The sequence below is a fragment of the Hyperolius riggenbachi genome, chromosome 4 (assembly GCF_040937935.1).
Source record: "Hyperolius riggenbachi isolate aHypRig1 chromosome 4, aHypRig1.pri, whole genome shotgun sequence".
Classification (NCBI taxonomy): Eukaryota; Metazoa; Chordata; class Amphibia; order Anura; family Hyperoliidae; genus Hyperolius; species Hyperolius riggenbachi.
Genome location: NC_090649.1, coordinates 122,990,745 through 123,005,623, shown reverse-complemented (window position 1 = coordinate 123,005,623; position 14,879 = coordinate 122,990,745). Strand labels below are relative to the sequence as shown.

Here is a 14,879-nt window from a genome sequence, read left to right as displayed (position 1 = left end):
AGAATATGAAAATGATCTGCTCGGAGATAACTCAGGAGAAAAATTGAATTGCATATGAGCCCTTATCTACTAAAGGTCTTAAAATTCATCCCTAAATATTTTAGTGATGAGTCATAGAGTTTTCATTTTGTTATTTTAGCTTTTTGCTGTATTATTTTGCTTTAGAACAGGGATGCCCATTAGGTAGATCGCGATCTACTGGTAGAATGTTGTTTTAACCACAAGATGGCAGTAGCGTACTATAGCATGGTTTTAATGGCTTGATGTTACATTGAGAATTAGAACCTAAAGTGAGAGGGATATAGAGGCTGACAGGTTTATTTAATTTTAAACAATAAACAATTCCAGTTGCCTGTCAGTCCTGCTGATCCTCAGGTAAATGGATGACTTACGTGGGAGAAAGCTCTAGTAAGTCAATGGACTTGGTCTTCAGCTCACCACCTTTCTCGTACTCCAAGATGATTCCTACAAAAATTGCAATTTTATATATATATATATATATATATATAGAAAAGAAACTTACAGTAAACATGTATAGCATACAAAACCAAACAGCATGTTTTAAAACAAATCTGTAAGGAAGCTGAGCGCCAGTAATGTAACACATAATGAATAAATAAAGTCAGAGGTCATTCCAGTGAAAACTGCTTTTCAAAGCAGATCAAATATAGTGAGTTGGGCTGAGGTTTTTTTTACTTGTCAGTGAAAAGTCATTACATAAAAAGAGAAAGAGGAGCCCATATCCAATTGCCCCAGCCACTCGGCACTGATCTTTTATTGACCTTGAGAAGCAGGTGGTGTTGTGAAATGTATTGTAACTCTTCATGCTAATAAATTTACATTTCCAAGGAAGTCTGGTTATCATCTTAGATGTGCGCTAAATCTTACCTTTTCTTTCCCAGTTATTTTATGTTTTCTGGGTGCCTCATTTCACCAGTTTATTAACCTCCCTGGCGGTATGCCGCAGGGAATCCGCCCCGGGAGGATTTTTGCGTATAAAATGTTATTTATAGTGTTCAGCTAGCACTTTATTAGCTAAGTGTGCCCCCCAAGTGCCTCCGGTCCCCTCTGATCGCCACCGGTATACGTACCCCCCAGGGATCCCGCGATGGCACAGCCTGCCAATCAACTCCCGGCTTCGCTATGGGGAGGATTGCAACTGCTCATGACATCAATGACGTCATGATGTCATGTCCGATCGTCACCATAGCAACAGTGAAGCTGCATGGAGAAGCTGCGGCTCTCGTGGGATCGCGGACTGGTAAATATTACCGGCAGCAATCCGGGGGGGGGGGGGGGGGGGGGGGAGTCAGAGGGGACCGGAGGCACTTGGTGGGCACACTTAGCTAGTGAAGTGCTAGCTGAACACTATAAATAACATTTTATAGGCCAAAATCCTCCCGCGGACGCAGACAACTGCGTAACGCCAGGGAGGTTAATATAAAAGGTTACTGGAAGGCTTAAAACAGTGGTCTTCAAACTAAGGCCTGCGGGTCGAATGCAGCCCCCCCAAGGCTTATTCACGATGACGCCACCGACGTCATGACGTCAAAGGGGACTCCGATCCACCCCACAGCGCTGCCTGGCACTGATTGGCCAGGCAGCGCACGGGGTCTGGGGGGGGGCGGCCGCGGCATGATGAATAGCGGCGGATCGGCGGGTAGCGGCGGCGATCGCATTGCACACACAGCTAGCAAAGTGCTAGCTGCGTGTAGCAAAAAATAAAATTATGCAAATCGGCCCAGCGGGGCCTGAGCGGTGCCTTCCGGCAGCATAGCCCGTGCTCAGCACGGACTTACCGCCAGGGAGGTTAAGCAAGTTTTACTCCAAGGTCTAGAATTCAGCTTCCCCTGCCTGAATTCTCCTTACCCTTACGTCCCAGCCTAACCTAGCATTATCCATGCCCAATTTGCCCTCCCCCATTACCTATACCTGCCGGCATAATCAGCATTGAAGGTACACTGGGTGGAGGTTTTCATTATATAGGTAGGCAGACTGGCAGAGACAAACTACCCTAGGGGATAAAAGTGAAATGTAAATATTTCATCCTTCTCCATTTTTTGCAACCACTGACTGTGTGGCAATCCATTTCCACTGAAGGCATCCTCTAATTATGTATATTTTATTCATATGCACAGACTTAAAGGGACTCCGAGCACCTCTCATGGGCATGCCTTTAAAGTGAATGTTTACCGTTTAAAAAAAGAAAAAGTCAGATACTCACCTAAGGAGAGGGAAGGCTCGGTCCTAATGAGCCTTCCCTCTCCTCTTCCGGTGCCCGGTCCCGCGCAGGATCCCCCGTGGCAGTATTCGACCAGTTCGGTCAAATACTGCAACTTCCGCATGCCGAAGGGAGCTTTCGGAAGCCTTCGGGAGCACTCGGGCTCCCGATGACGCGGCCGCTCCACACTACGCATGCGCGAGCGCCCTCTATGATGCGCTCGCGCATACGTAGTATGGAGCGGCCCGTCTTCGGAAGCCCGAGTGCTCCCGAAGACCTCCGAAGTCCCTGCGGCGGCGGACGCGAACGGGGGAGCCAGCGCAGCACCGAGGGCACCGGGAGAGGAGAGGGAAGGCTCATTAGGACTGAGCCTTCCCTCTCCTTAGGTGAGTATCTGACTTTTTCTTTTTTTAAACGGTACCCATTGGCTTTAAGACTCCGACCAGTACTGCAAAGTACTTAAAGATGCATACCTTTCTATAGCTTGTGCTCTACTCTTTCATTTGATGTCTGAATCGCCATTCTACACCAAACAGTTTTCGTTCAATTTAAAAATCGCAGCTGCAATCTTGGCTATGTTATAACTTCCAGGTCACCCATGTCTTCTCTGTTAGAGAAGTGCATCACTGAATGAAGCAGGAAGAGGAAGTGACACGCATGGCCATTGCAAGAGGCTCCTCCAGAGGGGTCATAGCTTTGTAGAAGGTGAATTTCCTGCACTGTCGGCGGACGGAGCTTGTGAGCGGAGTTTCACCTTATATCAGCACGACTTTGTTGGAAGTTGTCTGGCTTAAAGGCATGCCCATGAGAGATGCTCGGAGTGCCTTAATTACATTTATGACAGGTTTGCTTCAAATAAGCCCCAGACTTATGCTACATACACACTTGAGATAAAAGTCTTTGGAAAAGGCAAGATCACAGACCAATTTTACCCCATTCCATGTAGTATGAGAGCCATACTCTACACAGTCTATTCTATTGAGCTGAACTCCCCATGAGATAGAAATCTTTGCAAGATGCTGCACACAAAAATGCTGTACACATTCAAAAGATCATTATCTGCAAAAGATCCATTCCTGCAAAATGCATTCATAGTGTGTGATATCTGCAGATCATCATACACACATTGTTTAACAGACAATCATCTGCAGATCAGATCCAACAGGATGGATTTTTAGATCTGCAGATGATTGCCAGATATGCAGATGAAGGCCCTGATTCACAAAGCGGTGCTAACAGTTAGCACACTGGTGAAAAGCCCTTTATCATGCCTAAACTCAGTTTAGGCATGTTAAGTTTAGGTGTGATAAGTTTAGGCATGATAAGTTTAAGCACCAACTGGGTTAGTACCGAAGTGCACAGCTGATCAAAAGTTTTGCGCTTGCAAAGTCTGGTGCACTTTGCATAGAGTTTAATGGCGCTGCTTTGCATGCGAGACTTTGCGTGCGATCTAAACTTATCTAAACTTAGCATGCCTAAACTTATCATGCCTAAACTTATCACGCCTAAACTGGCTTTTCACCAGCTTGGTGCAATGGTTATCACGCCTAAAGTCTCTAACTGAGTTAGCACCGCTTTGTGAATCGAGCCCGAAGTCTGTTAAACAAGGTGTGTATGAGGATCTGCAGATATCATAGACTATGAATGCATTTTGCAGGAACGGATCTTTTGCAGATAATGATCTTTTAAGTGTGTACGGGCATCTTTGTGTGCAGCATCTTGCAAAGATTTGTCTGATGGGGAGTGCAGCTCCATAGAATAGACTGTGTAGACTGTAGAGTATGGCTCTCATACTACATGGAAAGGGGTAAAATTGGTCTGTGTTCTTACCTTTTCCAAAGACTTTTGTCTCAAGTGTGTATGCAGCATAAGTTTTGTCTTTCTAGCCATTTTACTACCCATTGGAGTTATTCACTAAACTGTGATAACTCATATCACGGCCGTTTTCGCACACATTTTCGCATTTGCGCGCGATGGCAAATTTAAGTGAAAATGATATTTTCAGGTGAAAATTCGCGTTTGGTGCAAAAATGCGCAATTGCGTGTGGAAATTCACGATCATGCGCAAACGTGAAAATGCGCGTGAAAACGGCTGTGATACGAGTTACCACGGTTTAGTGAATCAAGCCCATTGTGATTTGTTTGGTATTCACATTTTGTTCTTTGTATTTAATGCTTACGAGGAACCGACTCATCAAGTGATAATCTTGCGTGATTAATTATGAGCATTGCAGAGAGCATGTCCCCTGATGGTTGCTGTAACCACCACCTGTGGGTCACAAGTAAACAAAGAGGCTTGTCTTCTAGCTAGTAAATACTTCATTACATTAGAAATTGTAGTCACATGATCACTGAGGTTTTCTTCCTCTCTGGACCACATCACTACCGGAGAGGGATGGTGTCATGGATCGGGGGGTGTAAATCTTCATTTGGGGGATAGGGTGACGGGGCGACATCACTAAGCCAATTCCCAAAAGATTTTATCCTGAAATCGATCATGAATTGGCCTGCGATTTATGGCAGCCAGAGTTCTCTTTCTTAGCCGCCAAAAATCGCTAAATGTATGGGCACGTTCACTCATGGCAACTACGCCGTGCACGTTGCACAATCAGTGCAACCCAAAGCACCTAGGTAACGCAAGAGAGAAAATTATATATATATATATATATATATAATCTTCTCAAAAAATTTGCATATTGTGATAAAGTTCATTATTTTCTGTAATGTACTGATAAACATTAGACTTTCATATATTTTAGATTCAAATACACACAACCGAAGTAGTTCAAGTCTTTTATTGTTTTAATATTGATGATTTTGGCATAAAGCTCATGAAAATCCAAAATTCATATCTCAAAAAATTAGCATATTTCATCCGACCAATAAAAAAAAAAGTGTTTTTAAAACAAAAAAAGTCAACCTTCAAATAATTATGTTCAGTTATGCACTCAATACTTGGTCGGGAATCCTTTTGCAGAAATGACCGCTTCAATGCGGTGTGGCATGGAGGCAATCAGCCTGTGGCACTGATCAGGTGTTATGGAGGCCCAGGATGCTTCGATAGCGGCCTTAAGCTCATCCAGAGTGTTGGTTCTTGCGTCTCTCAACTTTCTCTTCACAATATCCCACAGATTCTCTATGGGGTTCAGGTCAGGAGAGTTGGCAGACCAATTGAGCACAGTAATACCATGGTCAGTAAACCATTTACCAGTGGTTTTGGCACTGTGAGCAGGTGCCAAGTCGTGCTGAAAAATGAAATCTTCATCTCCATAAAGCTTTTCAGCAGATGGAAGCATGAACCCACTTTTGAACCAGAAACAGCGGCAGAAGCGCCTGACCTGGGCTACAGAGAAGCAGCACTGGACTGTTGCTCAGTGGTCCAAAGTACTTTTTTCGGATGAAAGCAGCTTTTATATGTCATTCGGAAATCAAGGTGCCAGAGTCTGGAGGAAGACTGGGAAGAGGGAAATGCCAAAATGCCTGAAGTCCAGTGTCAAGTACCCACAGTCAGTGATGGTCTGGGGTGCCATGTCAGCTGCTGGTGTTGGTCCACTGTGTTTTATCAAGGACCAGGGCCGGCCCGCCTCAGGCGGCACTTCTGAGGCACTTTTGCCTCAGGCGGCACTTCTGGGGGGGCGGCACTCGCCCGTCCGTGTGTGTGGGGGGCCGCCCGAGCTGGAGGGGATAGCGGGCAGGAAGGGGGTATTGGGCCTAGCGGCGGGGAGGGGAATGAAATATGCTAATTTTTTGGGATAGGAATTTTGGGTTTTCATGAGCTGTATGCCAAAATCATCATTACTAAAACAATAAAACTACTTCAGTTGTGTGTATTTGAATCTAAAATATATGAAAGTCTAATGCTTATCAGTACATTACAGAAATTACAGTACATTACAGAAAATAATGAACTTTATCACAACATGCTAATTTTTTGAGAAGATCCTGAGATATATATATATATATATATACACACACACACACACACACACACACATATACATATATAAATATAATTAAGACAGAGTACACAAAGAGGGAATATTGAATACTAATGCTGGGTACAAAGGATGCAATTTCCTGTCAGATCGATGAGTAGTCTGACAGTAAGTTCAATCGTGTGTACCCGTCAAAGCTGCTCCCAACCGATCACAGGATGAATTTTCAGATGATACCTTTCTAAAAGCAACCCTGTTATCGATCGGGAGCCGATCAGACATGTGGGAAAGAATCGGTTCGATCCTGTCGATCGGATGGGAAGTTATATTTTGTGTACCCAGCATAACACTAAATTGATTTTCAATCGGAGTACTTGATCACATTCCTGGTCAGACCGTTATGCATCTGTGTATGGCTGACAAAAATCTTAAAGAAGCATTCACAGTACTTCAAAAAAGATTTGCTTTCAAAAGAAATTGGCTATTACTTAATTCTAAACTCGCCCTGTGTGTAGGGAGATGGGAAGTTTGGACGCCGCCATAGGCGCCAAGTTAAAAGTAAACATTGAGGGTAAATTTGGGCACCCGCAGCCAATATTTCAATGGAAGCCTATTGCCCAGTTTTGTCCTTTGATCGGAGCCGGGGGGAGGGGCATAACTAGAGGTGAGCAGCCAAGGGGGGCACTAACTACCAACCATCCTTTCCTTTGGTACAGAGAACTGTACTTCAGATCAGGTGTTTTTGTGGCTACAGTCAGGGCCGGTTCCAGACTTTTTGCCGCCTGAGGCAAACTTGTGAGATGCCGCCCCAGCCTCCCCATGTTAATAAACCTCCCTTTCCGAATAGGTAGCCTGGAGGGGGTAGCAGGCAGGAAGGGTGGCAGAAGGCATAGTGGCAGGGGTCGGAAACCCCCGCCCCCCTCACCTGGGTCCCCCGATCTGTGCTCCCCCTCCAGCTATTAAGAAAAGCACCGTAATATGATCAGGTAGCGGCGGGGATGACTCACCTCTTCCATGTTCCAGCGTGCGTTCCACTCTCGTCACTTCCTACAATGCCGTCCACTTACAGTACAGTGGGCGGCAATGCAGGAAGTGACGAGAGTAGAACACATGATGGAACGTAGAAGAGCTGAGTTATCCCCACCCGCTGCCTGATCATACTGCACTTAATAGCTGGAGGGGGAGCGCAGATCGGGGGATCCAGGTGAGAGAGGGGGTTCCTACCCCCCTCCCCGCCATTGTGCCTAATACCCCCTTCCTGCCTGCTACCCCCTCCAGCTCGGTGACCCCCCCACCCAGAGCCAGGCGGGTAACGCCTCCTTCCCTCCCCCCCAACTTTGGCGCCTTAGGAACTGGCTCACGCCGTCTTATGGGCACCCCGGGGTGCTGGCTACAGTTGTTATGGGTGCGAAGGTCATGATGACCACACTTGTTTTATGACCCTTGTGAAATGGACTCCCAGGCTGTGAAGGGCACCAAGGGGAGAAAAGGGAAGGGGCGTAAACATTAAGAGGGCCCCATCAAAGTTACGCAGGGGGCCCCCGTTGGTAGTTACACCACTGCTGTGGGGGGGGGGGGGTTAAGGTTAGCTATGGAGGGGAGTAATTAAGGTTAGGCAGCGATAGTGGGAGTGTTCAGTGTGAGAAAAGGGTTATGTTTAGCTTTAGTAAATTATTGGTATGTATTACCGATATTTTACTACCATCATTTCCACTGTAATAGTAGGATATCTATAAATTTACCAATATTCTACCATCAGGTATCCTGGATGCCCAAATTTCCCCAGCCCCCCTTTTTGCATGTATGTATGTGCGGCCATTGAAGATGCAAATAATTCCAACTTGTATGCAGCTTGGTATTAATTAAAACCTACAGGAAGTTGATTTGATTGGGTCAAACTGCATACAATCCAATTGTATTAATGCCAGGAATTAATTGGCATTGACCGTCTTCAGTGGTTTTCATGAAAGACATAAACATGAAAGCAGGTAACACAGCAAAATGAGGCTGATTCTGCAGTGTTACCTGCCGGCTGTCCATGTCTCCCATATAGGCCACAAGAGACAATCAATGCTCAGGGCTGCCTATAGCCAGAACGTAACTTCTGCCCGGGTCTCCTGCAGTTGCAGAGCTGGAGTCCTGCAAGGCAGCCTAAACCCATCACTGGCGCGCAGACTGCATTCATATTACACCCCGCTCTGTTCCCTCCCGACACCGGCGTCCTGTGCTGCGCTTACCTGGCGGAAAGTACCGGAGCAGGAACCGCTTGAGTCGCATTTTGCTCTACGCCTGAAAGGTCTGTGATTACCATGGATACAGAAAACATTGCTATCACGCATGCGCGGCTTCTTCCCATTGTTTTCTCCAGTTCATTCATGAGGGAGACTATTGGCGAGCTGCAGCTCAGCGGATGAATAGGGAGATTGAATAAAGTTTTGTGTAGTCATAGATACCGGTACCATTTTATAGTCTGTAAAAAGACTCTCGAGCTGCGGCGGGAATTGGAAGGAAATGTTTGGCGCCTTATTCTGGGCTAGCTGTTTCATATTATGTCAAGAATTATTGTTCTGGACTTTACACATTGTGCAAAGCTTATTTCCCTGATTGTAATCAGGAGGGTACCACCATTGACCACTCATCTATGGTATTGTAACGCAATTTCGACTGGAAAACAGTATATTGCAACACTCTCCCTGCTAGTTTTTGTTCCTTTGTATGGCAAGTGAAGTGTGGTCCAGTGTTAGTCGAGGAGCACAAATGCAGACATCAAACGATGATTCCAGTGTTACCTTTAATGACTAACTGTACATGGTTTATTGCAAGCTTTCAAAACGTTTCTTCTTCAGGCATTATACCAGAGGCGGAAATAGGCCCGTGCAGATTGTGTAGTTGCACAGGGGCCCCAAGCCCTCTAGGGCCCATACAGCTGCATTACAGTATTATAGGGCTTGATTCACTAAACCATGATAACTCATATCACAGCCGTTTGCACAAGATCGGGAATTTGCACGCACAATCGCAAATTTGCATGCACAATAATTCGCAATTGCGTGCAAATTCGAGATCACGCGCAAATGCAAAAACGCACGCGAAAACAGACGTGATATGAGTTATTACGGTTTAGTGAATCAAGCCCATAATGTGATGTAATGTTATAGTGTGATGTAATGCGAATTACAGCTCAGTGATTTGGCTGCCGTCAAAAGATGGAACCCAAATTACTCTAAAAACAGCGTAATCTGGCCGCCAGCAAATACTGGCAGCTGAATTACGTCTTACCCCCTGAGTCCATGGCAGCCTGGAGGGGGAATATTAATTAACACCGCTGGTACTTTTGCAGGAGCGGGGTGAGCAGTTTTTGGCTTCACCCTGTGCCCAAATTTCCTGGTGCCATTTTTGCATGAATGCAATGCAGATACAGTACTTATAGTGTACTTCTAGTGTGCTCCTCTGTTCACATTTCTGTGCAGGCTGGATGATACTGTAATGTTGCAGCCATGCACAAGCAGATGACACAGATTGACAAGCAATTCCTTCAGTAATCAGGCAGCAGCTTACACAGGAAGCATAGGTCTCACTGGCTGGTGTTTTTGAGGTAATCCATGCAGGCCCAGAGTAGTGTGCAGATAGCAGGCTTCAAGTGGCTGCAAGGCCACCAACCAGGGCTCATGGGTCTCTGACGTATGAAGCATGCGTCCTCCAACTAAGGCCCGTTCACACTTGCGTTTTGGCAAGTAAACGGACCGGATCCTGATCGGATCCTGACCTGATCCTGATCAGAACCGTACAGTTCCGATGCGGATCCGGTCCGTTTGTATCAGGCATGCATCAGGCTGCCATCCGGATCCGTGGGCAAAAAATAGCGAAATTTAAAAAAAAAAATGTTGGGGTCAGCAGAAGGTGCATCTGGTGCACCTGTAGGTTCCTCCGCTGTAGGCCTCACCTCCACCTCCGACATGCTGCCAAACAGCTCCAGCATGTCTGTCACTGCTGCTCCACTCCAGACATGCTTGGCCCATGTGTCCCCATCCGAAATGGCCGCTTGGATACGCATAGGAAGTGGGGTAGAACGTCAGGTTTTTGTAGGCAGTGTGTTCTGTGCCTTCCGTTCCCCATTGGTTTCTGTGTTCCTGATGGTGCTGTCAGGCTCAGGTCCGGCTCCGGTCCGGGTGCGTGGGCCGGAGAGCCGGACCCAAAAAATAGCGCATGTTGGAAAAGAGTCCGGATCCGATCCGGCTCCGTACTGTACGGAACGGACACGTGTGAACGTCCGCATAGCCTTTACATTGCTATGCGGAACGTACGTTCCATTTGTACAGTATGCAGTCCGGATCAGATCCGGAAAATCCGGATAGCGAACGCTAATGTGAACCGGGCCTAAGCCAATTACAAAACACAGCAGAGGCCAAAAAACAGGCTTACTGCAGTATAATAGAAGTTCTATTATATCCTGGTTTACTATACCAGGCGTTACTCCAATATAACTTATAATGGGGCTTGGCCGGGACCTGAACATTTAGCTTATTATTCCAGAATGTTTACTATATCAGAGTTTACTATAATGAGATTATACTGTATAAACAGTACTGCCCGTATTTCTTATGCTTATGGCACATCATTACCATGCCAGCCTGGCCCCAAGATTCTGCAATACAGGCACCTCAATGAGCACAAACTGATGCCTGTCAAACTGTCACTACTGACTGGCTGTAGCAAACTGTCACACAATATAACGGAAAATTGTATACTCACCTAACGGTAATTTTCCTTTCCATGTGCATCCATGGCAGCATACATATGGGTTGAGCCCCACCCCTACCAATTAACAGGACCTTAGCTATAAAAGAAAGTGACCCCTAGCGAGCAGCATTCTCATTGACTAGCCGAACCGGAGAACAGCAAAAAGTCAACAAAAGGAAAGGGAGGGAAATCCCTATGCTGCCATGGATGCACATGGAAAGGAAAATTACCGTTAGGTGAGTATACAATTTTCCGTTTTCCATATGCCTCCATGGCAGCATACATATGGGATCTAACTAGCAGAAAAAAAGTAAGGGTGGGACAAGACTTGCTGACCAAAAATTTAAATTAAGGCTTTAACAGATTCAGAAATAACTTTCTTTCTAAATTAAACTGAAGCGGAGGCTGCTGGATTGACTCTGAAATAGGCAATGAAAGTATGGACAGAGGACCAGTTGGCAGCCTGGTGAATCTTTGCCCGGATAGCGAAGGTGGCACAGGGGACAGCTGAGAAGAGTGCACTGTGATGCCACCCAGAGGGACAAGGTCAAAAACCCTGATAATAGGCTAGCCTTAATAAAAGGCTTTCTTGATTCATTTGAGCCATGAAGAGATCTTTTGAGTTTGATGTTAGCTGGCTCTTTCTCAGACCTGATGGAATTATGAAGAGCTGTTCTGATTTCCTGAAGCTCCATTGTTACATTCACATAGGCTCTAAGTGTTCTTGCAACATCTAGAACATGCAGATCAGAGGAATTTGTATCCATAAAAGATGGCACTGTCCGATCCTGATTAAAGGGAAGCCCGGAAGTGAAGTGCTGTAGTGGTCTCAAAACTACTGAGTAGAATGTCAAGAATGAGCCCCTAGATCCTGGAGCTCGGAAACTCTTCTGTCCAAAGAGATAGCGACTAGAGGCATAGTTCTTAAGGTTGTTAAGTCTCATCTACTGCAGTCTTCCACTGGGTCAAAAAGAGGTTTTGCTAGGTAACTGAGAACCTGCGCAGTTCCCACTTTGGAAAAAGGTTGCAATTAGGATGCTTGTTCTTGGTGGCAGCCTTCATAAATTGAACTATTAGAGGGTGAGAGACCCAGCAGTGATCCGTCAAAGCAGAGATGGCAGAAATCTGCACTTTGAGAGTGCAAGCCAGTTGTTTTTATAGGCCAATCTGGAGGAAGCTAAGAATATGTTGTGCTGGTGGACCCATTGGGTCTAAATTATTTACCAGAGCAATTGAGAAAAAATATTTTCCAGTTTGTGGTAGTTTTCCCTGCTTTTAGCAGTGTGTTTATCAATGATTCTGAGTTTACCAGGTCTCTAAGCTTCCTCCCACAATCCTTAAGCCATTAAATCAAGGGATTGGGGAGACAGATGATAAATTGAGTCCTGGGACAGGGGGTTTGGTCTGACTGGAAGAGGAATAGGAGGTTCCAACTTCAGGCTCCAAATTAGAGGGACTCATGGCTGGCATGGCCAAAATGGACCCACCTCCAGGAGTACCACTTGTTCTAGGAGGAGTCTCAGAATTTTGAAGATAAGTGGAGTTGGAGGAAAAAAACAGAGACTATTCAGAAATTTCAGGTGTTGCCAGAGCACCCTGAGCCCTTGAATGTGGGGGCGAATCTCCTCGAGCTGGCATTTAGTTGATGTAGGTTGCCATCAGGTCCACCTACCCAATGGTCACAGATCACTCTGGATATATTTTATTGAGTGGCCACAAGCTATTGCCTCAGTCCCCTTGATTGAGAAAATCTGCCGCAGAGTTCTGAGGCCCTATGAGATAAACTGCCATGATGCTGCAGAGATTGCTCTCTGCACTGGAGATAATATTGCTGACCTCTAACATGAGGAACAGACTCCTTTTGTCCCTCTGCTACCTGATATCAAAGACTGACGTCTCATCCCAGTGATGGCTGAAGGTCTGAAGCACCATATAAGCCACCCTGTGTTTGAGTATATTTGCAGGGATCAATCAGCTTTGTTTTGACTATTTTACCTAAGCTAATACGACCTGTAAACATGTCAAACCATGCTTGCATGTTTACGAGTTATGGGTGAACGATTGGTTAATAGTTGTTGAGCTTGTGTTTAGCCACCACCGCAGACAGTCTCATCGTGGGAGTGAGAAGGATGGTCTGAGAGTAACTCTGGTGGTTTCATTGATGGAGAAACCCTAGTTGGAATGGGCAGATGTGCCAGTGAACCCATTTGACCATCTGGATTGTAGATGACGAAGTGCCCAGGAGGTGTATACAACACCTTGATTAATGAATATAGTATGATAATCAGCACTCGCAAACTTTTGGCAGCAATTTTCTCATCTGGTTACTGCACTGGATATAGATTGGAATCTTGCTCCTGGAAAGATTAGGTCCTCAGAAGGAGTGAGGTGGCTTTCCTCCTTGTTTGTTAACCAGCCAAAGACAGACTTTGAAGAAGAATCTGTTGCTAACACAGTAGAGCCTTGGGATCTGAGGCTAGCAACAACAGATTGTCTAAATAGTGATAAAGTCCTAACTTTGCTTTCTCAACTGAGCCACCAGACACACTAGTACCAAAAAAGGTTGTCATGGCTGTGATAATGTCGAGAAGGAGGATGGTTACTGGAGAAGAATGTTACCAACTGCATGGTGGAAAGAAGTTTGAAATAATTAATGTATCTGCCAAGTCATTTGTTGTAACTCCATCTTGAATGTTTTCAGAAAGATGAAGATTTAGGAATTTCAGATCCAGTACTGAACGCAGATCACCTGACTTCTTTACAATGAAGAGAGGAGAGTAGACTTCCTGAAAGCGCTCCTCTTCTGGAACCAACATAACAGCCGTTTTCTGCAATGAGTCATGAATGTAAAAGAGCAGGTCTCTGTAAAGACAAAGTGACTACGTGGTGGAGTGAACTTGCACATCCAAGAAAAACCGAACCACTCTGTATCTGTGGCCCACTCGTCCTTTATTGTTTTTTGTCCAGATAATATGGAACTGCTGAAGTCTTGCAGCTACTATCTGGACTTCAGAATTGTCAATAGGACTCTGCGCTGACTGCTTTGTGAGCTTATGGAGATTAGCATGTGAAGTTTGCCAATTCCTATGGTCTGGTCTTTCCTTCCTCAATGTCTTCTCTCCTTTGGTATAATACCAGCCTTGATGATTGTTGGTTGCCAGATCCAACTTGTTACTAAAAAGATTTCTTCCACCAAACAGAATTTTAAACACATTTTGTTGGAAGCTGGGATCAGCAGACTAGTTTTGTTTTTTTTTTAACAGACCAATTCACTGTCATGGCAAAAAGCCTGGCATATTAAGTGGACTGGACAAAATCTATAGCCGCTTCCCTAATAAACTTAGAGACAATATGAACGTTCTCTAAGCTGCCAGGATAGAATCAGAATCCTTGTCCACTTCCGTGGCAACTGAAGATAGAGCCAGGGCTGGTTTACATGCCCCTCCAGTCGTCATATACACCATCGTTAAATCTATATCACGTTTATGGTCTAGGACATCTTAAAAAGTAATCAAGACTTTTAACCTTACATGGCATGCAAGACACATGACTGACATGTCCACCATGGAAGTGAACACTAGGACTGGAGAATTTTCTTGAAGAAAGGATGATGTTTGGAAAGTCTGCTTTTTCTGGAAGGACTTTCTCCTTACCTTTTCCCATTCATCTTTATTTGATCTCTTTCAAGACAGGAAAGGAGAATGATAATTATTTCAGACGTTTCTTATCCTGGAGAAGGGTTTCCTCTTCCCAGTGAATGGCTTCAGAGATGGCTTGGATAAAGGAGAAATAGAAACCAGATATCTGTATGCTCACTCTCATTGGATTCATGCTAAACCATAGATAATTGAGGATATTCAGTATCTTCATTGATTTGCTGGGAGGATGCTTGGGGACCAAAGAGCCTTCATAGTAGTCCACTGATTCCTGGACAGCCTGCTTTATCATCTTGGATGTGTGCATCTGGTGGAACTCTGGCTCTT

General features: G+C 45.2%; 2 protein-coding genes across 2 annotated transcripts in view; one reads left to right on the top strand and one right to left on the bottom strand.

Moving 5' to 3' along the window:
• The window catches only part of DAW1 (dynein assembly factor with WD repeats 1), a 103,638-nt gene extending 95,148 nt beyond the window's left edge, over positions 1 to 8,490 (bottom strand). Inside the window, exons 1-2 of the mRNA XM_068280528.1 lie at positions 8,394 to 8,490; positions 393 to 465 (exon numbers count right to left, since the gene is read on the bottom strand). Of these exons, the coding sequence (XP_068136629.1) occupies positions 393 to 465; positions 8,394 to 8,433 (113 nt within the window). The 5' untranslated portion in view covers positions 8,434 to 8,490. The remainder of the gene's footprint in view (positions 1 to 392; positions 466 to 8,393) is intronic.
• A 49-nt stretch (positions 8,491 to 8,539) lies between these two features.
• SLC19A3 (solute carrier family 19 member 3) overlaps positions 8,540 to 14,879 on the top strand; it is a 43,991-nt gene continuing 37,651 nt past the window's right edge. Inside the window, exon 1 of the mRNA XM_068280526.1 lies at positions 8,540 to 8,800. The gene's annotated coding sequence lies outside the window, so the exon portion shown is untranslated. The remainder of the gene's footprint in view (positions 8,801 to 14,879) is intronic.